This window comes from Bactrocera neohumeralis, chromosome 5 (genome assembly GCF_024586455.1).
Source record: "Bactrocera neohumeralis isolate Rockhampton chromosome 5, APGP_CSIRO_Bneo_wtdbg2-racon-allhic-juicebox.fasta_v2, whole genome shotgun sequence".
NCBI lineage: Eukaryota > Metazoa > Arthropoda > Insecta > Diptera > Tephritidae > Bactrocera > Bactrocera neohumeralis.
This window is the reverse complement of record NC_065922.1, coordinates 53,651,268-53,674,592: the sequence shown is the minus strand read 5'-3', so window position 1 is coordinate 53,674,592 and position 23,325 is coordinate 53,651,268. Positions and strand designations below refer to the sequence as shown.

Genomic DNA, 23,325 nt, shown 5'->3' with positions numbered 1-23,325 from the left:
GCTCCTCATCCGCGACTGATTAACTTCCAGAACATAATCTATAGGCAGAATGTGATGCGAAAATGTTCATAGCGTTCAATGAAAATATCAAGAGTCATCTCGCCAATATGTGAAATGTTGTATTGAGGCATGTCTGTAGGTGCGCAGCATAGTTTAGAACCGGTGATATTTGCTTCAATTTTCTATATCAATCCTTCTAGAAAACAAGAGGAAGATGTTATATAGCGGTCAATACAAGATACATACATTTTTACTCATTCGATTCGTTGAACAAACACTCCGATCAATTATTCAACATACTTGATTATTTTTTTTTATCTCTCTTCAATGTAATGTATTGGATATTATGTGGGCGCGGTTTATTTGAAAACCGTTCACGTTTCGTTCAACGTTACATTGTAATCTTAAATGTTGTCAGAGAAAGGTATACAAAAAATACTTACCATAAAAGCACTTAAACTTTGTAAATTAGGAAGACCGTTTTCACTTCATAAAAAATCAATTTTATTTGTATTTGCTTAACGTCTACGATTGACACGATTTCATGGCTTAAACACTAAAACAGCTAGAAGAACTGTGAGTATTTTGAAAGTGCAATAAAAAAAATTGAAAACAATTCGAGCAAAAATAATTAACAATTCCACAGGGAACAAAACAAAAAGGTAAACGGCTGTGTAGCTGTACAATTGATAAAGAAAGGCAAAATTGGAAACATTAATTGGCACATTTTATAAATGGCTCCCAAACAAACTAAAAAAAAACGAGAATTAAACTTGAATTAAATATATGTAAGTTTACAGTAGGAGATAACAAAAACCGAGCGTAAAACTGAAAATGTAAACACAAAACACTTCACACTTAGTTGGCAGTTGACAGTTGACAGCAGCTGTCAGTTGACACTTGTCACCTGACCCTTGAAACTTTTTAGCTAACAGCTTACACTAGCTTAGCGCACCTTTACAACTTCTCGTCGCACTGCTACAGTAGTTACCCTTCATTGCGCTTACTTCTCCTCCTCACCGGCAGCCTCATCGCCGTCCTCGCCGTCGCTCGCTGGCCCAGAGAAAATGTAATTGTCACGTCCCGAAATGCCAGTGCCGCCAGCATCACCCAACCATGGATAGACATTGGGGCATTCGCGACAAGTCTCCATGTAGCGTGTGTCCGTCACATTCTGTTCGGGTATTTTGAAGGGTAGCGCGCAGGTATTCCAGATGTTGCATGGTTTCGGTGCAACAGCAACACTCTTGTCGCACTTCCACGATTCGATGGTGTTGACGTCACGCAACTCTTTGGGATCGGTCATGTATTGCAGCATTTGGGTGATGGTGAGTATGTAGACGTCGGGGCTGCAAACAGAAAGAGAGAGAGAGAGAAATGAGAAAGTGAGCGTGTATTAGTTGGAGCATGAGTTGGGTAAAGAGTGATAATGAAATCATGAAATAGTTTAGAAATGCAATAAAAAGTTGTTTGGTCAAACGAAGTTAAAATAACTCAAAATAACATTATTTGTGTGTTTGCGAGAGAGAGAGTGTAAGAGGGGGGTATGTATGTTAAATGGAAGTGAAATAACATTGTGGGAGTACAAAAACAAAAATTTGTATTTCCCAAAAATGAAATAAAACACTAAGAAAGCAAAATGGTTTAGTTTTCAACATTTGCATAGCGAATTTAGGGAATATGCGTGTTCTCAGTAGGAAATTTACTGGTGTGTTGCGTACAGAAAAATTTAATACACATTTCTTAATACTATATTATTTCCGACTTAACATCAGCGTAAGTACCAATGAGTCCTAAAACTGTTAAAAATGTCATTACAAATAGTTCCCTAAGAACTCCGAAAAATTTCTACCAGTCATTAACATAACGTATAAAGTTCTGTGTATAAATTAGTGTGAACAAAGCTTAGGGTTTCATAAAATTTTATTTGCTTTCGATATTCGGGTGATATTACGCGGCTTTTTAAATTCGTGCTGATACAAACCTCGAGGATGATGTGATGTGGTTCGGTAATTTTGGTTTTTTCAAATAGTAGAAGACTGCGAGCACGATTTCGGACTTTCAATTTCAGTGGCATGGTTATTCCCATAGGTTATTCTAGACCATCGTCTAGACGATAAGTTACTTTTTCATCTCCTGCTATATTTTTGGCTAATGAGAGTTGAGTTTTGAAACTTATTTTTAGTTTCTAAATTTTATTATTGTTTGCTCTTACATTTTGTGTCATTGCGGTTTCAACTGTTTACCGAGCGATAATTTTGTGTGAACAAAACCGCAAGCATTAGGGTGAATGAAAAATTTCAGTGGCGAAGAAATTAGTATTTCTGAAATTCGTTTTTTTTTATTAGATTTTTTATAGCATGCGGTCAATCTAACCCCCAATTATCATCTTATCATAAGAGAATGTAGAAAGAGAAAGAGGGAGAGAGAAAAAGAGAGAGGGTTATACATCGATTTCAGTATCCGTCCGATGTAGTCGCGGGGTGGAAAATTCTTATAGCACTAACAAAAGTTTGTATGCTGTTGTAGGCTTAAAGATTGAAACTATCAAACAAGACTACTGGATTATCAAGAAGAGAGGATATACGTCTTTGAGTAGATTTTAACCTGAAAAGCTTAAGTCAGGATAGTACTTGAGCTCCACTAACATATCTACGCTATCTAACGGTTACCATCTCAGGCGTGTTAAGTTTGTATTTCGTTAAGCTTCGGTTGTATGTCTTTAATTTCAATTTATTTAGAGTTAGGTTAGGTTAACCTGGCAGGCCAATAACCCACGCATAGACCAGTTTTGGTTCTTTGCAATACCAGATCGATTTTAGTTCCTAGGTCCAACAGGATGCCTGCGCTTGACGCGAATTTTAACAGACTCTGCGGCCTCACTATCTAAACCTCCTCCAGGTTATCATACCGTGGGGACCCCGGATGCGTAGCGTAGTCTTGTCAATGCGGGACAGAAGCACAAGAGATGCTCCATTGTTTTCCTGGTGCCCTGCTCTAGACATTTCCTGCAGTCTTCCCGATCTGTCAGCTTCATTCTGCGGGCGTGTGTTGCCAACAGACTGTGACCAGTTGGTATTCCCTTCATGTTCATGCAGTCTCTCCTATCGAATGCCAATAAGAGTTTTCTTTACTTATCTACCGTTTTGCACATGACTTTTGCAATTTTGCACCCAGGTAGCTCGTTCCATCGGGTTTTGATTTTCTTTACCATGCTTCTGTCGAGATCGTCGTATAGACAATGCATGTGTTTCCCAATGTTGATCACGTTTTCGGATGATAGCCGTACACCATTCTTGGCAATCTCGACCACTATTTTATTGCCTTCGATGCCTTTGTGACCTGTTACTCTCACTACTCTAGGCTTCCGTCCAATGTTCTTAGCGTATTTGTCAATAAGAAGAATTGTGGCCTTAAACTGCCTCGCTATTCAGGAACTTTGAAGTTTAGGAGTCAAATATCAAATGGTTAGCCGTAAAAGGAGTCGTAGTCGCTTACACTGCGAAAGTTCTGAGCTTAATTGGGTAATTTGTTGAGAATAATGTAAGGATCAAGGATTGCGGAAAATGCTGGTGGATTGGTGTACTATCAGAAACTAACTATTGACTTCTGGTTTAGGTTTATTGGCGGACATTTACTGGAAAACATTAATAAAACAATAGATCCATAGTTACGGAACACAGTTTTTTCAAAGTGGTAACTGGAGGCGATGGTATGGCGGCGATATTCGACTTGAAATCGCTGACCATGCGATTGGGAACAGTGAACTTCTCTACTCCTTGTCCCTGGTATCGAGTTATTTCAGAATTAGACTGGCTTTGGTTAATTGCCCAAAGCGGAATTGCAGGAGCTAAAAAGCTGTTGAGCTTGAGCTTTAAGTCAAGTACCACAGTCTCATTAGCTGCAGAGTGGAAACAGGTAAGAGCTCCATTAGCGTCTTGCGGTTCACTACTGAATGGTTGGGCAATAGGTGAACTCGGTAAGCGCTGGTCAAATCCAAGCAATTTAGCAATGCTCCTATTATTGTGGATATATTATTTTATTATCCCCTGAACAGGGTATACTAAGTTAGCTATGAAATTTCTAACGGTCATAAGGGAACGTCGGATATCTTTTATACATGTATATATATATATATATATCATTATGTGAGTGGATCTAGCTATGTCTGTCTGACCATCTGTTTGTATATACGCAAGCTATTCGCTCGGTTTTCGAGATATCGATCTGAAATTTCGCATACGTCCTTTTCTTCCCAATAAGCTGCTTATTTGTCAGAACTGCCGATATCGGACGACTATAGCATATAGTTGTCATACAAACTGAATGATGGGAATCAGGTGTTTGTATGGAAAACTTTTTCCTTGACGTGATATCTTCACCAAACTTTTTAATGACGGAGTTCATTTGTTCCTTTTTTAGCATCACCTTAATATATGTATATAGCTTATATGTACATTTCATATTTACATTGTAAATGTCAAAAGTTGTAGTTGTCGTTTGCAAATTAAAGCAGACATGTACAAACATACACATATATATAAAAAACTTACATATTTACAAGTACCCTTGAATACTCAATCATACATTTAAACTTACACATACACAGACGCGCGCCTGCACATATGCAAAGTGAATTCGCAAACAGCGAGCAACAATGTTGTCGCAAACATTTCGAAAGGTCAACAATTCGTCCAGCATAAGGTCGCTAAAGTGGCGCGAAGTGTTAAGTGCAGTGGACCAACTTACAGGTGTCAAACAACAAACTTCCCAGAATTCAATTTAAATTAAACTCCGACATTACAAGCCACAAACAAAAGAAACAAGTTGAGGATACGTTGTAAGAAATAAATATAAAAAAATGTGTTTTAAATGAAACCCTGTCGCACAGCTCGCATTAATACTCGCCATTGATGGCCACAAGCAAACAGTTGCTCATACGCACTGGTGTACGGGAGAATCATCGATTTCACACACCCTCCGCCACACTTCGCTGCTGTTATTGGCACTAATTAAAAATTCCAAAAGTTTCAAACAAAATAAGCAAAAGTTAGTTACACCAACGCCCGCAACTGCACTTCGTCTGCAGCGCCATCCCCTCGCTCGCAATCATTCAGTGCCGTAGCGTAGCACCGTGATGAGTTTGCACTTACTTTGTAGGGGAAATTGAAGTATTTATGTGTATGAATTGTATATGTATGTGTTTGTGTTTGCGTGTATTGTATTTCAATGCGTTGTTGCTGTTGTTGGTGGTGAGTAAAAAAATGTATCGAAAATAATAAGGAAATCAACGGTAAATAAAAGTATAGCAAAGGCTAAGCAAAAGTGTTAAGTGCGCTGAGCGTGTCGAATGCCGCATGTCGGCATGTATTAACTTTGTGCAATTTCAATGTTGATTGGAAATTATTTTAGGTTAAATAGCGGTTAAGCGTTTGGCGTTGCTGAAAGGTTTACTTCTGCAATACTTCCGGTAATTTTCTCGCTCTTGTTGTTGTTGTTGTTGTTGTTTATGTTAAATGGGGTTAAGTTGAAAAGTTGTTCTTAATCTTGTTTACTTGGCTACTTAAAATGTTGTGGTATTGAATTAGATTTAACCAAAGTAGTTAAGTAAAGGTTAATGCAAAGCATATTGAATTTCAAATAATCTGCGGAATGTGCGCGAAAGTTGCAAGATTTGCTTGAAGTTCGTTTAGCTAAAGATTGTAAGTGAATTTTGCGAGTTTATGTAAATAAGTTCCATCATTTACACTTTGATTCGATGAACACACGGTTATTCCGTTGGTTGGGTGAACAGAATTATGCGGTATTTGAATAGAATATGCTAAAAAGTATATTGGTTTTTTCGAAAACTAACCGAGCTTACAGTTTTGTCCGGAAAGTAATAGGACTGAGTCGATTTAAAAAAAACTTTTTTTTAAACCAATCGTTACTATTCTTTAAAAACTTTCAAAATAGTCTCCTTCTCTGTCGATGTCGTCAGAATGGCCTTGAGAGCCGAGGTGCATGCTACTTGGATACCCACTGTCGTCTCAAATGCGTGCCTTTCATCGGTCTTTTCAGGCAAGGAAACAATTACGTTATTCCTGTATAACCTGTGATTACGTTACTAAAAAATTGGTTCAAGTTCAAATTTTCTGGGCACACTCGCCACAATTTCTGGTCGCCGGTGAGCATTTTTGGAACCATCTTCGCGCACACCTTGCCCATGTTCAAGTGCTCCGTTCAAGTGTATCCTGAACCACAGATTTTGATAAATTTAACATTTGGGAAATTAAACGAATAGTTAGTCGACGGTCAGAGTTCAAAATAAAGACACATTGTCGGCGTTTGTCGAAGTCGCAGGTCTCCTAGCACGGTCTTCATCAGCGACCTCTTCCCGGCCCTCAAAAAAGACACCGCTTCTTGCTAAAGCAACATCTGGGTAAGACTGCTTGATCATATCAAACGTCTCAGTTTTAGATTTGCCGAGTTTCAGAACACATCGCGCGAAAATGTTTGTCCTGACGCTCCAGGTGGTCGGAGACAACTGACCAGCCGCTCGTTTGTTAGCAAGGAACGCTCTCTACCGAATCCAGTCGCGGCGGAAGAAAATCAGTCCTACTACTTTCCGGACAAACCCTGTATCTAGTTGATTTTCCAGGCCTGAAGCCACACTGATAAGGTCCAATTAGTTTGTTGACGATGGGCGTTAATCCTTCACAAAGTACGCTCGATAGAACCTTATATGCGATGTTGAGAAGGCTTATCCCACGTTAGTAGCGCATATTGTGGGGTCTTAAGCTCTAATCGTTGGGCATTCCGTATTTGAATAGCTCGGCCGGCAATCAATTGGCCGCTGTCGCTATGTTGTTCTTTAGACGGGCAATTGCTATTTGAACATCTTCATGGTCGGGCAATGGAACGTCTGCTCCATCCTCATAGGGTTTCACCATCTCCTGTTGTTATGCTTTCCTTGAATTTTCGATGAGTTTCGATAACGTTTGGGACTTTGCGCTAATAAAGGACATTTTGGTCACGTTTTTCTCTACCGGCAGTTCTTGTCCCGGCCAGTATTTAGTTTATACTAATTTGTATACTAGATTAGACATTATATGTCAGAGCGATTCCTCTTTGACATCGGAGTTCTTGAAACCGAATCGACGAAATCAAAATAATTTGATACGGTATTAGGATCATAAACATGATTCACATTTTCATCCACATGGTTTGTGTTATTTGAAGAAAACTGTAAGCCATAGCGTTTTTTTTTCTTTAGTAAGGTTCAATTTTAACGGGTGATCAGACGGTTCTTTGGAATAAAATCTAATCTTTTTAACTTTCTTTTTGTGAAAATAAAGGATCTGGAGACCACATGCAAAGGTCGTCGCGTCTTGCGAACTACGTCATAAATTAGCATAAATTCCACCAATAATCTAAGCCTGTAGACCAAACACAGAATAACACTTGCCAACAGGTGCTACTTTGTATGAGGTAGGCCATCTCCTGTCGTAATATACGCCGTAGAAATATGGACGATGACGAAACGAGATCAGAAAGCACTTACAGTATTGGAGATAACTGTTCTTCGCAAGATCTTAAGTGCCGCCCATGGGAGCAAAGTATATCGAAGAAGAGTAACCAGGAAATATATTAGCTCTACGGCTACATGGTTATATGTAGTTAAGCGCACAAAATCCCATTGATGGATAAATAAAGCTAGGGCACCAATGTAAGGACCGATTGCACAGTAAGCTATCTGCATTTTGGAAGTACAACTGGCGCGATCTCGCAAAGGATAGAGGCAACTGGCGAAGTTTTGGGTTCTCGGCCCAGACCGACCAACGGTTGTGGTGCCAAAGCAGAAGAAGTTCTATATTTGTATGTTGTAGCTCACATCCAAATACACAATTCCAACAGTCTATTGCAGTCTTCGTTTCGTATCTCCGTCATTGTTCGCTCATCTAATTGACCTATAATTGTTGTTGAGCTCATCGAAACTAAATAACAAGGTAATATAATTGAAAGAGCTCCAGCAAAGTGAGAAATACTTCACAACTTTGTCAAACACCTACACTAACACAATTTCAATACAATGCAACACATACAAATATATAGAAACAAACATACAGAAGAATAGAAGAAATGTATAAAAATGCGTAAAAGAAAGTTTATTGAGGTCGGCACATACAAGTGTGCGCAAATAACTTTTCCCATATTTGCTCAAGCACACAGACACATACATGCGAGCTCGTTTGTTGCACGAAATAAGCAGAGCCAAGCATTTGAACTCTTGTGGCTTGGCAGCAAGCGCAGCTTGGCTGTCAGAAGATCGAACTCTGTGCAACAATCGCTAACAAAAGTCAGCAGCACCATTTGTGGCACACACATACACACACACACACGCAAATACAAAGCGACATCTCAAAAACGGCTCGAATAGCTGTAAATATAAATAAACGAGTGGCAACTGCAACAAACACTAACAAGACACGGGAGCGTCGATGGCAAAAGTTTTTGTGCTGCGCTCGCTGCTGCTGCTGCCTGCTCGTATATTGCCTACGTAGCAAAGTTGGAGAATTTTTGTTGACAAGCATTTAATTTGTTTACGATACACAAATGTCATTGACACATACAATTTTATTTCGTTTCACCAAACGCTCTCTTCTTCTTCTTCTCCTCCGTCTGCTTTTTATTTTTGCTGTAGTTTTCTTTTGGTTCGAGCACCTTTCTGTTTTATTGTTATTGTTGCTGCACCGTGTGAAAAGTATCGCAAAGTATATAACAATAAAATCGGCTACAGCAACAACAATAACGACAATACAAATAAAGCAAATGTCAGAATTTCGCAATTTGTCACAATCGAATTGTCGCTTCGGCGACTCGTCGAGTTTTCTTACCGTTTGCCATAATTGGCAAAACTTTGGTCATGTGTCCGCAGTTTATGTGTGGTGCGAAATACTTGGACATTTGTTTGTTTTCGGCATGCGGCTAACTCTGAAAAGAGTAGCCAATTTGCTGGATTTACGATATTGGTTGAATATAATCGTTGGGTTATGCTAGAATGAAGCTTCTTTGTAGGTATGTGTGCGGGTAGAAATAGTTGTCAGCAGCAATCCTTATACAATTAATTGCATGACTTCTTTAAAGACTACATTCTAGTGAATTATATATATATCTATTCTTAGTGGAGTGGCACCACCTTATTTCTTATGCTAAGCCACGAACCGAAGTCGTAGAGCCATAGCCAGAAAAATTAGAAGCAACCAAGCGCCTGGATTAGATGGCATACCAAACAGAGCCTTAAAGGAAGCCATGACATCGAAACCAAAATATTCGCAAAAAAGATATTCCCCGACGCGTGGAAACTCCAGCAACTGGTTATACTTTCAAAACCAAAAAAAAACCTCTGGAGTAACCTTCATAATATCGATCTCTGTGCATGCTTGACACAATCCAGAAAGCCGGCAGAATATCTGAAAGACAAAATGGCTTTTTAAAAAAGAGGTCCAACATTGGCGCACTAAACAATGTCGTTGACACCGCGAAATGCACAGTGAGTGGCAAGCGATGGAAAGGCGGAAAACAAAAATATTGCGCGTTGATCACTCTGGATGAATGCATTCAACACAGTAAAGTTGGCAAGCGTAATCAAGGTTCTGTATGACATACGCGCTCCCCAATATCTTATGAGAATTATTATGAGCTATTTTAAAAACAGGCGACTATTATTCGATAGTGATGAAGGCTCCAATAGCTTCTATATTTCGTGTGTAGCACCGCAAGTTTCGGTTGTAGGTTCCCTTATGTGGAACATAATGATGAGGTGCTAAGGAGATACTAACCAGAAGCCATTAAATTAATTGCATACCTATTGTGGTAGTAGTGGTTAAAAACCTAGATGACCTCCGGAACAAATGAAATGAGTGCATAAATGTTCTGCGCCAATGGTTCCCCTCAATAAGTTTAGAACTCGCTGAGCAAAGACAGAAATCTTGTTCATATGTACATATAAAAGTGAAGGAAAGTACTCACCATAGTGTGAGATTCATTCACAGCAACAACTAAAGTATTTGGGAAACTCAAGGCTAAAATTTAAGGTTCACCTGGAATACACTTCAGGTAAATCGAATAAATTCCTAAATGTCTTATCAAGAATGATGACAAATAAAAGTTGCGGGAGTTCCAGTCGGCCAAAGATGGCAAAGGTAATAAAATCGGTTGTATAATATGCCAGACAAATAAGCACAATGCACAGGCTGCCGGCACTAAGAGATATCAGTGCTATCCGAATAATCTCAAGCGATGCTGCAGAAGTAATAGCCAGTATGATGCCCATCGATATCCAAGGTGACTACGAGCGGGTATCCAAGTTATCAGAACCGTATATAGGAGCGAGAAACGAAAGTCAAAAGCTTAATTATATGGCAGCAGCGGTGGCAAACCTCACTGAAGAAACGGTGGACCCATAAACTGATACCGGACATCCATTCGTGGATAGACAAACGACATGGGGACCCGGCTACCCACGTAAACCAAATATTAAATGCACATGGGTGCTTTAGAAGCTACCTGTACAGACTCCAGCACGACATTAGTCCGATTTTTCCGACGTGTTCCGAGCTGATTTGAAGACTCTGAGCATGTATTCTTTTATTGCCTTCGCTTTTTAAGTATAAGGGAAAAACTTAAAACTACACTCGGTAGCATATTTGACAACACTCTTATAATAGTCCACTGAGAACTGGAAAGCTGTCAGCGAAACGGCAGCCTCAATCATAACAAAACTGAGAGATATTGAGCAGATTAAGCGTTCGTCAGTCCGTGCCGTAGAGGAGATTTAAATGTCTTATCACTCCCACGAAGTAATACTTCAAGCGGCTCTGTGGGAGAGAATGGAGTTGGGAGTAAGTTAGGTTTAGTGGATTGAAGCTCTGCACTCCGGCTTCCCTACTTATAAAAAGGTGTAGCTAATACATATAAACGCGCTGAGAACTGTAAACGCTTACTAGCAGCGAAAGAAATATTCATAAATGTATTTATTGAAGATATTCTTCTCAGACATTTTTGTAAAGGGTTGACTCATGCGTTAAAAGTTTTTCTTGAATAAACGTGAAAGGTGGAAGGTTGTCTACACCATTCTAATAATATCAAAGATGCGCCACGCTCTGAAAGGTAAGATATTGAAAATATCGCTTAAATAGTCTAAATCGTCGAGTCCGGCGGTCATCTTTCGCTTGCCCAGGAGTTAAACATTGCCCAGAATCGAAACGAACTCAATCCATCTCTGAAGTGGATGATTACTGGAGATGAAAAATACTTTATTACTTACGAAACGTTAAGTGAAAACAGTCGTAGTCAACGCGGTGAGCCGGCGCAAATCGTAGTCAAGTAAGGATGGTCAGCAATGCTTTTGGTGGGATTGGCAGAGAATTGTCTATTATGCGCTGTCGCAAAATTCTTAATTCTAACCTGTAAACATAGCAATTGGACCATCTGAGAAAGCGATCGCCCAGAAGCGTTCAGCATTAGCTAAAATCAATTGTGTTTTATTAGGACAACGCCAGATTACCCATATTGATAGTGTCCAGCTCTAGCTGTTTGGTTGGTCTGTTCTTACGCATCCACATAACAGTTTGAACCTGGTACCAAGTAATTACTAACTCCTCCTATCTATGAAGAATGATTTTGTTGAATATGCTTCTAGAGAAGCTGATAAAAATCCAAATTGCGAATAGGGAGAGGACGTTTTTATGCGAGTGACCCTATGAAATTACCATTAAAATGGTCAAGTTATCATGCAAACTGTTTATATGACCTAAATCGGATCTCTATAACTTTACGAAACAAAACCTTCAACGCAATGCAAAAATAATGGATTTGCTTTTACTAAACCTATTATTAAACCATATCAGGCCAATAGTACTATTTACATATCAGAGTAGTCTCCAATCTATTTCCTAGTATACTTATACTATACATCGGTAAGCTTTCGACGAGATAAACGGTTCGTTCAAACGACGGTCGGGTCTACGTAACTGGAATGGAACCGGACTTTTGTCCATCCAACAACAGCAACAACTAGATAAGCAGTGACAACGGCGGTCAGCTCTACATAACTGCAAATTTATTTGGTTGATATGAATAAATTGAATAATATAATAAATAATAATTGAATATGAATTGAATATGAATACGTCTTTCATTAAATGGGCATATTTGTAGACCTTGATTTTAGCGTAAACCTAATTTTACTGTTAAATTTTATTTTTGTATTTCAAACTCAAATATTTGCAAACACATAAACATTTAAAAAAATTGATTTACCCTTAAACAATAAAATATTCCTGAAGTTCATTATCGTTGGCCCTCATTTACCAAGTATGCATCTGAAGGGCTGACAAAAACTTTTATTAGCCATATACCACTACATGCAAAGCTGATTGTAGTGAAAATGCCATTAAAATGGAATAAATTCCGCGTAAATCCAGTGCCGGTGTTGTCATTTTCAATTACCTATCTTAACTGGATTGCGGATGAAGGATGTGAGCATGAGCAGTGGCGAGCAAAATAATGGCATACCGAATATTTTTTAGAACTATGTATATAATAAATAATTTTTATGAAAGTTGTGGGAAAGGTGAAATTAGTAGTCGACACTGGATATTATCGAAAAGTGTCTTCTCTCAAAAATAATTGAAAAAAATGGAATAAAGAGGGAGAGTGCGAAATTTTGATTATTTTTGTTTTATTAAAATAAATTTTTAATTACATTTTTTTATTATTTAGTATTATTATTCATTTCTCTTTTTTAATTTTACAAGCCGCTTTCTTGTTCGGCAAGTCTACTTGCTATGCTTTAATTTTTCCCCAGCCTGTACGCCGACGCTTTAAGCTGGTAAATGTGTGAAAATTGTAAAAGTTATAGTGCGCCAGAATCGGGCGCATTTCACTCGGCTGGTAAGCGGGTGGAATTTGTAACAACAACAAAGACAGACTAATACGTCTAATTCTAAGTGCTAACGGCCGTGCCAGTAGCGCTTGCCATCATCGGTGTAACTTCATTACCGAAGTTTAAGCAACAATATATGCGCCGTTTTAACATGGCGGCGGTTTAGGCCATGTCGCTTGCAAAGTTCACCACACCATGCGCATCCGTTACATTGCTGAGGTAATTTTTCGCATATTTCTACGCTGCTGGACTTTTTTCTGTGTTCGTTGTTGTTGTTGTTGTCCGAGTTTTTTGATGCTAATGCTATTTTCTCGTTTTTTGTTATTTTGTTTTGGGAGCGGTGAGTGTTGCTGTTGTTTTTGTTGTTGCTTAGGGTTTTTTTCCAGCATTAACTATGTTTTGCGTTATTTTAAAATGAAAGTTTAATTCCGTTAAACTTTTCTCATTAAAACGTGCGAAACGCTGCTGGTCAGTGGCATGAAAGCGCACGAGTGCAAAAACATTGGCGGTTAATGGCGCGGCGTTAAGTGCGGCAAAGTGCTGAAACAAGTACTGCCAGGCTGTAAGTACTCGTGCACTCATACACACAAATACATATAACATTGTGTATATATAACTTTCGATTTGCAAACTATGCGCAGTTATAATTAAAAGAATGTAATTAATTACAATTGATTATTGCTGTGGTGAAGCTGCAACATTTTTTCCAAATAACGGTACTTCCCAGGAGTGATTTGAGTTATGTTTAATTATGTGAGTTTAGAGCTCAAAAGCAGGCGCAAAAGAGTTTGTAAATTATATAATGTTAGTAATAGTAACTCTTCCAACAGCTAATTTAAACATTGATTTCTCGATTGCATTTATGAACGAAAAATATTGCTTAGCTATATAAAACATTGGGGCAAAATAGCACCCGGAAATTGTAATTAAATTCTCTGAGCAAATGATGTTTAAAAAAAAGTGTCTTGATAAGTTTGCAGGGCCGTTCCCCTATGCCAAATATGAGCGCTATCTATCAACCAGTTTGTTTACAGCAGCTGCTTGAGTCGGTACAATTGAGAAGTGCTTTCTGATTTTTACAATAAATAAAAATATCGAACAAAGAATTTGTCTTAAAAATATTTAATTTCTAACCAAATTTAGTGTGCGAAATCGTTGTGAAATTTAGAAAAGGCTTACTGTGATTCGGTTTTATCAAATACATAAGCCTATGAGAGGTACAAAGCCTACAACGACGGTCGAGAGATCGTTGAAGATCTCGTTCTGGCTGGACAAAGAACTGATGAAAATATTTTTTGCAAAATCGAAAACAAAAGACATTTCTCTCGATGGAATGATGCTGGTGGATATTTTAGGTACGAAATGCGTTCTTGCTCGACTCGTCCCGATAAAGCTGAATTTTTTTCAAAAGAAAAAGAAAAGACATAATGGATCGTACGAATTTCGATTCCACATTCATGGACAGCATTATACGTATATTATATCTGCCGATGAGACATGGGTTTATGAGTTTGACATGCAAACAAATAAGCAATCATCGGAATGGAGGGAAAAAACCAGCCAAAAGCAAAAAAATCACGCCAAAGCCGCTCAAAAATCAAGGTGATGCTCATTATTTTGTTTCGGAGGGACATAAGATCAATAAGGAGTTCTATTCGCCTGTATTGAGTCGTTTGAGTGAAAAGTTCCTTTCGAAAACGACTAGAATTGTGGAAGAAATATTCATGAATTTTACACGATGATAATGTACCATCGCATCTTTCCACGATTGTGACCTAATTTAAAGCCAAAAACGCAATGAATACCATCGATCAATCACCATTTTACTAGATTTGCCGCACCGTGGAACCTGTTTTCAGTTGATGTATATTTTTATATGGCAGCTGTATGTTATAGTTGTCCGATTTGAACAAGCTATTCGGAGATTATAGCAATGGCTTGTATAAGAAACTGTGTCAAATTTCATGAAGATACCTTGACAAATATAAGAGTTCTTCATACAAGGTCTTGAGTTCTATCGGTCAATTGTATGGTAGCTATATGTGGTAGGTAGTTCGATCTAAATAATTGTTTTGGCGATCTAGTGATATCATGGACAATAATCTATGCCAAATTTCTAGAAGATATCTCGCCTATATCAAGCTTTTGATTCCGATCGTTCAAATTGTATGGCAAATAGTTATACACTATAGTTGTTCGAAAAATGAGCAACTTTTCGCTGGGAAAGGAAGAGTGCGAAATTTCAGATCGATATCTCAAAAATGGTGAGATTACTTCGCGTTCATACAGACGGGCAGACTCAGCACTATGATCATTTACATATATACTTTATAGGATCTCAGACGTTTCCTTTTGTGTATTACAAATATCGTGGCAAACTTAATATTTCCCTGTGAATGGCATAACAATCTATTGGCACTTTGATTGTTTTAAAAATCTGTTGTATTTGAAGATGCTGAAGCTTACTGAGGAGTTTCGGAAGAATTTGGGTAGCAGAGTTGTTAACCTGGGCCCGAAGCGAGGTATTTACTCAATGAAATGATAATTGATGTAATTCATTGATTATTGCTTCTAAACAGAATATGAATAAAGTAAAGAAAAATGCCAAAAAACTATATTTTTATTCAGTACAATAATCCTTTGGCAGAGATGCTTTTATATTTTATTTACAGATCTACAGATATTACAATGGCTTTACTAGTTATAAGGAAGAATAAGGATAATATATTAAACTTTATTGTAAAATTCTTTAGCACATCGAATTATATGTGGAACAAGATTTGTTGAAGCTACAGGCTTCGATGTCGCTCAAGTATCTCATAATTTCTTTCGTACTGGTTTAATTGGTATGACTTGCTGTCTAAATTAGTTTAATCACAAGATATTGAATATACGGAACGTTATGCTTGAAAGCTAAAGTAGTAGTAGAATACTGGGCAGCCAATAGAATAGAAACGAGTAGGCTTGGCAAGCGCTGGTTAGCTACCAGATCTTATACATTTCCTTCTGGGCGGAAGTAAATATGCAAGAGCATCAATGAACTTTTCCCTCTAAGGAGAGTTAAACTTTCCGTAGTTGTAGGGTTTGTGACGGGCCTCAGTCGAAATCGTAGTTCACGCGGTAAGGTTCTCAATTTTTCGGGTGACAATTGAGGAAGACGAGATAGAATCAAATTAACACTACCTTCTTGAATGTTCCGCATTTGCGATACTTTAGATCTAAACACATTTATAAATCTAGGCGTACTAGCAGAAATATAAATAAAACACCTAAACCGATTTTTGGTAGGTTCAAGAAGTTTTGTTGAGTTTTACATTCAACTACATGAGTTCTTTTCTTGTTTTACAAACAATTATCTTAATTAGTCCAAAAGGGATCTACCTTCTTGGGTATTAGACATATGTAGGGCCTAGATCTGGGCCTATCGATTTTTTGTTTTAAATCGCATATGCCGGAAATGTTCTACGGATCATTCTGAAATACTTAAAAAGTCTGCGTAATCGGGGGTATGGCAGATATGTGATATAGTTTTCCAATCTGAGCGATTCTGACAAATGATCAAGAGAATACCAAAATGCACCTAAGTATTAAATTTTTTTCGGATATCTCAAACACTGACGAACAAATTTTTATGATCCCCAAAAAAATTCGCCTTAAAAATCGTTAACATGAATGTTCCGTAAAGTATTTATCACATACGCGATTTTTCCGTTTCTTTTTTAGCTTCTTATAAATCAGCTCGCTTTAATAAGACCTAACCTGACAGTGGGTTCACTGAACAACACGTTTATGTTCTTCAGTTTGGTCTAATTGGACAATTGATTCGATTTAATGAGCGTTAGTGGTTTCTTAAATTCCGTAAAGTCCATATGAGCACCGAAGACGATGAACAATTGAGGCGCTTAAGATGAAATGAATCGAGATCTTTAAGGACCGTTCACGAATATATAAAGAAGTAAGAACAATAGAAAAAACAAGTAAGGAAGGGCTATGTTCGGGTGTCACCGAACATTTTATACTCTCGCAATATAAAGTGATAATCGAGATTTCATTATACGTCATTTACATATTTTTCAAATACCGTATTTTTGTGAAGTTTTATTCCGCTTCATCATTGGTTCTAATTTATGTATATATTATACAGAGAAGGCATCAGATGGAATTCAAAATAGCTTTATATTGGAAGAAGGCGTGATTGTGAACCGATTTCACCCATAACATCAGAAAATATTATATACTTTCATTGAAATCGTCCAGATATGAGCAACGCCCATTTCCAATTTTTAAAAAACCTGGGTGCACGAATGAACTTAACGAATTTTGTATGGGAGGTGGGCGTGGTTATTATCCGATTTCTTCCATTTTTGAACTCTATATGGAAATGCCTGAAGGAAACGACTCTATAGAGTTTGGTTGACATAGCTATAGTAGTTTCCGAGATATGTACAAAAAACTTAGTAGGGGGCGGGGCCACGCCCACTTTTCCAAAAAATTGCGTCCACATATGCCCCTCCCTAATGCGATCCTTTGTGTGAAATTTCACTTTAATATCTTTATTTATGGCTTAGTTATGACACTTTATAGGTTTTCGGTTTCCGCCATTTTGTGGGCGTGGCAGTAGATCTTCGAACTTATTAATACGTGTACCGAGTTTCATCCTGATATCTCTTTTTAAGCTTGCACGGACGTTCACAGACGAATATATAAAGACTCTACTCGTCACCCTGTTTGTATATATAACCCTATATCTGACTCTTTTAGTTTTAGGACTTAAAACAACCGTTATGTGAAAAAATAAATACTCTCCTTAGCAACATTGAAATGAGCTTTGAATTTCTTACTAATCAAATAAATCGATTAAATATTTAACTCGTTCAACCTAAACCCTCCCTCTCTGTTCATATCTCCATAAACACACAAGAGTAAATATATTAAGTGTAAGCTAATGTTATGAGATATCTATATACAAGTATATACATAACTGTAAATATAAATTAAAATATACGACCGGCAGGTACTTACAGTTCAAGTGTCCAATCAAGGAATTTATGCAGGCCATTTTCGAGCGGTTTCGTCTGGAACCAATTGGTGTGGAATGGCATCATGTAGGGCGCCTTATTCTGTTCATAGTAACGGGTGAAATCCTCCTGCAGCCAAGCGAACACCTCATCCTCGTCCAAATTGTGGAGCACACATTGATCCAGATAGGGACAGTGACCGCCCTCATAACCTTCGACATAGTGAGTGTTGAGTGGCACCTCCCACACGCCGGGGAAGCTCTTCGACGGGCACGTGCCGCTCTTGCATTCATGCGAGATTTTAAAGTCGAGCGTGTACGGCCAGATGGGTACGTTAACCGGTGGCACCGTGATCGAACTGTCATAGATGTAGCCGAAGTCTTCGATAACCTGTAAAAGCCAAGCGCCAAGTGCAGTCATCCATTATGCAGCAGCAACGTTGCATGTGTGCGCATGTGTGTGTGTGTGTGTTTGAGTGGGTTTGTGATGTACGTTCGAACGGTAGTTTGTGGTTTTGCCATGAAAAAGAAATAAGAATATGACAGAAGAATTGAATATGGTGTTTATTGCTGGCTATATATACACACACACACACCCACACTACCGTGGGTAGTCAGTGTGCATAAGTTTCGAGTAAAAGAGAGTAAAACTTTTAATACATTGCATATAATAACAGTAAAAATGTTAAACGTGGGTGTAAATGCCGGAGAAAAACGAGCAGACAAAATGTTGCAACAAGAATAAATGTGACCATGAACATGAAAATGGCTTTCAAGCTCGTGCCGCACCGCTTGTTTGCATGTGTGCGTGTGTGTGTTGGTCTGTGCTTTGTTTGACAGCAGTTTGGTAGCGGTAATGGTTATTTTTATTGTTGTTGCTAGTTTAATGGCCCTGTTTACAGGTAATTGGTTGTATGCGCAGAATGCTGGAAGCTGTTCATGTGCAACAATTTCAAGTGCAGGCACTGATTTCACCACTCAACAACACTCTCAACACTCAACACTAACGGTGTTGTGGTTTAATGTATTTTATGCATTTAATTTTGCTCGAGTTGCTAAAGTAGTTGTAGTAGTGGTAGCAGCAATGCTTAGAAATATACTCTCATCCATTGCAGTGCAACGAATTGGAAAGTTGCAAGCAACTATTGCATGTGGCACTTAATTCAATTAAAGTCATACGAAGCAAATAACAATCATGCCACAAATGCCTCTGAATTTATGCAGTTGCTTTGACTTGCTGCGGTTGCATTTATTTGATCGTTATTTCCGGGTGGTCACAAAGCCATTAAGAAGACTAAAAATCGTCTTAAAAATAATTCAGATTTTTATCTAGCAGATTTGGTGAACATGTGTATAAAAGCTTGAGGCCAAGCCGAGCGCTGAGTTGGGATGTAGGAGAAGGATACCTATTTCCTCGAAAGTCAGGTCTGTATGACCGAAGCAGACCCACAATTTCAATTGACTAAGTACTCTCAACTCAGCAGCTTTCCTCAATATGATTGGAGAAATGTTCTTTGTCTCCACAAAAACAATAAGAGAAAAGCTTTACAGCTAGGTGCTTACAAAAACATATAAAGTCACGTAAAGACTGCCGAACCGCAAGCCGACTGTAGCAGATAGTAAAACTGCTCTAAAAGAAAACGGTTCGCAACATGATAAAAACTATTTGTATCGCTAGAGAGATTTCAATCATCTCTCAAAAATATTATTTTCAAATATGTTTATAGTAATTTGGAGCCTTTATCGGCGAAAGGAAGCATTAAATAATTTCCACAGATACTAGTTTATTTACGCTGGAGAGCACCTGTTTGTGCGGCGCTTCACGCTATCACGCTCAGTTAGTTAGTGTTACATTCCTTGCTTCATTGAGTGTTTTCCCACCTTTGGGTGTCTGAGGAGCCATTTTAAACTGGCTCCACTCGTTTTCAGCTCTCATCGAGTTGTCGAACCCTCCTACAAACCTGTCCGCCGACAGCATTTCCGTTCTTTTCCGCCTCTGACTCCACGCATTTTCCCCACTTTCGCGGTTTTGTCCAGAACCGGTGCTCGCCGTGCTGCGATTTGAGAGTAGGCTGTTTGATTTTCTTTCATTACGATCTTTTGTCGCATCTGTTGTTGGTTGTGGGACATAACTCACTGCACTCTAACTTGTGGAGAAGAGCTTATCATCCTTGTCGAATTCCTCAGGAATTGACGCTTTTTGATATCAGACATTCTTGGTGTTTGGGTGGCGTCCTCCGGCTTGATTCATTCTTGACCACCAAATCGGTACAGTGTTGAGATGGAGTCCACAAATTGCCAGAAAAATTGCAAAATTTTACAGCTGCAAATGGGCAATACTTTGAATAATGCTTCTTGTTGAAACCAAATGCTTCGATTTCAGGATCAAACAGTCGGTTATCATGACGCTATAACGGTAACTATCGACGGTCACCGGCATCATTTTTGAAGAATTATGGACCGGTGATTCTACTGGCCCACAAACTACACCAAACCGCTGTTATTTCTGAATAAAATGGCAGCTCTTGAATCTTTTCAGGTTGTTCTTCGTCCCAAATGACACAATTTTGCTTGTTTACATGCCCATTGAGGCAGAAATGGGCCTCATCGCTGTACAAAATTTGGCTCGAAAACGTTATATTTTTAAGGAACTTTTCAAGAGTCCCTAGAGCGAAGCCATGGCACTTGGGAAGGTCGAGGGACTTCAGTTCCTTCACAAGCTTTATTCGGTCGAATATTATCTAATAATGAATTCTGGGTCTCAAGATGGGTGATAGTGTTGCGAATAGTATGCTGAGTAGGCCGAGTAGGTGGACCACAAGTTGAGCGAAGCGCGCGAAACATATTCTTTATAAAACGTGAATATTCGTAATAAAGTTGAAGGATTTGCAAACGTTGTTCAGGCTTAGGTCTTTCCATGATGAAATGCCACACAATGCTAAACAAAAATAACATGACAGCTTGACACGACTTATGCGTGGTCTGTCAAAAAAGGCTATTGAAGGCCATGATGATCAACGAACAATAAACTTCATTTAGAGTTTTTCATTACAGTGAAACTCAGTTCCCGAAAATTGTAAAATTATGTAAAAAGTTGTTCCACTACACCCATTTTAATCCACCAGCTTATTCTCTTCTAAAAAAATCTAATTTAATTTTTTGTCGAATTTTTAAAATTCCACCTGCTTCAATATGACTATAACAATCCACAAGAGACCTTATCTATTGCAATTTGCTTTCATTAAATTTTTCGACAATTTGTAACTGACTTAACGCTTTGCTTATTGTTGTGTATCTAAAATACCGACAAAAAATATTTGTGTAAGCATAGACACAAATGACAAAACCATCCCTGGAGAGAAAATGCTCACAAAAGAAATATACAAACTCTAGCAGCTGATATATTTTTTAGTCACTTATTAAATATATCCACATCTAGCTACATTTCTATGCGCTGAAAATCGAACATGTGAACTGATATTCCGAAGTTTATGGAGTGTTTCTCGGCAAAATCTCAAAACTCAGCTAATTTACGTCACAATAAAGTAACTCTCAACTTTTTTTTGAGATCAAAGTATTATTATATTATTACATAATTACTTAGAGAGAGAGTTATCGAAAGGTGATTTAGAGCAGCGAAAGTAATTTAATAAGAGAAAATTTTGGCTCAGAAAATTTTCCATTTGGCCCATTCTGAAACTATACAATTTGCTGCTTGTCTAAGAACCATATTTTGGACTTTTTGCAAATTTTTGAGCGAAAATAGTTGTTGACAAGTGAATGTTGGGCTTTGCTACAGGAGCACTTAAAAATCCATTTGATGTAATTCTCCAATGTAACAACAAAATATATGTGACTTTTCATTGTAGAAAGCTCCAATCGTTGGTTGACTGAAGTGTGTAACCCACAATGGGTACACTGAGATCCTTGTAGTAATGTGAGTAAACATGAGGGGGTAAATATGTGTGGCAAGTTATCTTTTCAATGCCCCTAGCATGCACTATGTTTTGCTTAGGAGTTTTTACGGACAATGTTCAATGCATAACTCTATGAGTGTTCACAACCAAAACAATCGAAGTACATATACGGTGAGGGGACCAACAAAGCAGACAAATGAAATATGTACCACGCAATTGTAGGAAATTGAAATCCCATCTATAGACTTAAATATGTAAGACAATGTTGCTTTTTAGTTGACCAATAGGGACATTTAGGCCAGTGGTGAACAGTATTTTGAGTGATGGAGAGTTAAAAATGAACTCACAGAGCTTGTGATGATTATTCTGACCTATATTTGTGAGATGGTAATTTGTAAATGATAGCTATTTATTTTTGCTAATTTTTTACCTTATATACATACAAGGTTTTTGAATAATTGAATGAATAAGAGTGATATGATTTAAAAAACACACACACATCCAAATTGTTAAGGAAAAACAAATGTTTTTATCTAATGTGAAGTACATGCCCTACCTGAGTAGACAATATAATATTGCCAAATATGGTTATGGAAGACAAAGAACGTCCTGGGAAGTTAAATACATTTGAAAATGAGGAATTGAAAGCATTACTCAGCGACAGAAGGGACTAGACAAAAGGCAACAATTTACCATCTTAAAAACAACAAAATCGGTAAAAAACTACTTGGAAAGCAACTGCTGAGAAGTTTTGCTTCACGCAGTCCCGTCGATCGATACAATTAAGTTCTGAATATAACACCAGTCAAATGGCCTCCACGACTTCTTTTGCATGAACGAATTCGATGAACCCAGCTTTCGAGTACTTTTTCTATTAAATAAAGTCGTATGCCATGAAGGGCAGGTTCAATATTGACTTATAAAGCTGGAAGAGAGTCTGGTTTATTTTTAAATACCAATAAATCACAACTCCTTGAAAGCCATTCAATTTCACAATTTATTGAAATAACCCAATCTCCAAACTTTTCTCGCAATAGTTCGGTTGTTGCCCGTGCTGCGTGGTACGTAGTCCTGTCTTATTGGAGCCAGATGTTATGAAGATCAACAGCGATTCCAATTGAGGCCATCAAAACTTGGTACTCACTTTGAAAGAAGTACGGATCATTGATTCCACCAGACCAAAAAAAAAAACCGTCCATTTACATGGGTGCTTTAGTTATTCATGAACAAAATGTGGAATTTCTTGGCATCAGGATCGACAGCTTTGTTTATTTACCGCACCACTCAGATAAAAGTGAGATTCATCGGAGAAGATGATAAAAAAGACAGATGATGACATATTAAAAATGACCGAAACCACACTTAGAAATCATATCATTCCTATTGGAAAACTCGGTATTAGTTTTAGTGACCCGGTTGTTAAAAAATAGACCTTGATATTCGCTGTCTTGGATTCCATTTCG

At 38.1% G+C, this 23,325-nt stretch overlaps 1 protein-coding gene across 1 annotated transcript in view; it reads right to left on the bottom strand.

Annotated features, from left to right (window-relative positions):
- Positions 1-480: 480 nt before the first annotated feature.
- The window catches only part of LOC126758407 (chitin deacetylase 1), a 104,959-nt gene continuing 82,114 nt past the window's right edge, over positions 481-23,325 (bottom strand). Inside the window, exons 7-8 of the mRNA XM_050472666.1 lie at positions 17,951-18,336; positions 481-1,349 (exon numbers count right to left, since the gene is read on the bottom strand). Coding sequence (XP_050328623.1) covers positions 1,004-1,349; positions 17,951-18,336 — 732 coding nt within the window. The 3' untranslated portion in view covers positions 481-1,003. The remainder of the gene's footprint in view (positions 1,350-17,950; positions 18,337-23,325) is intronic.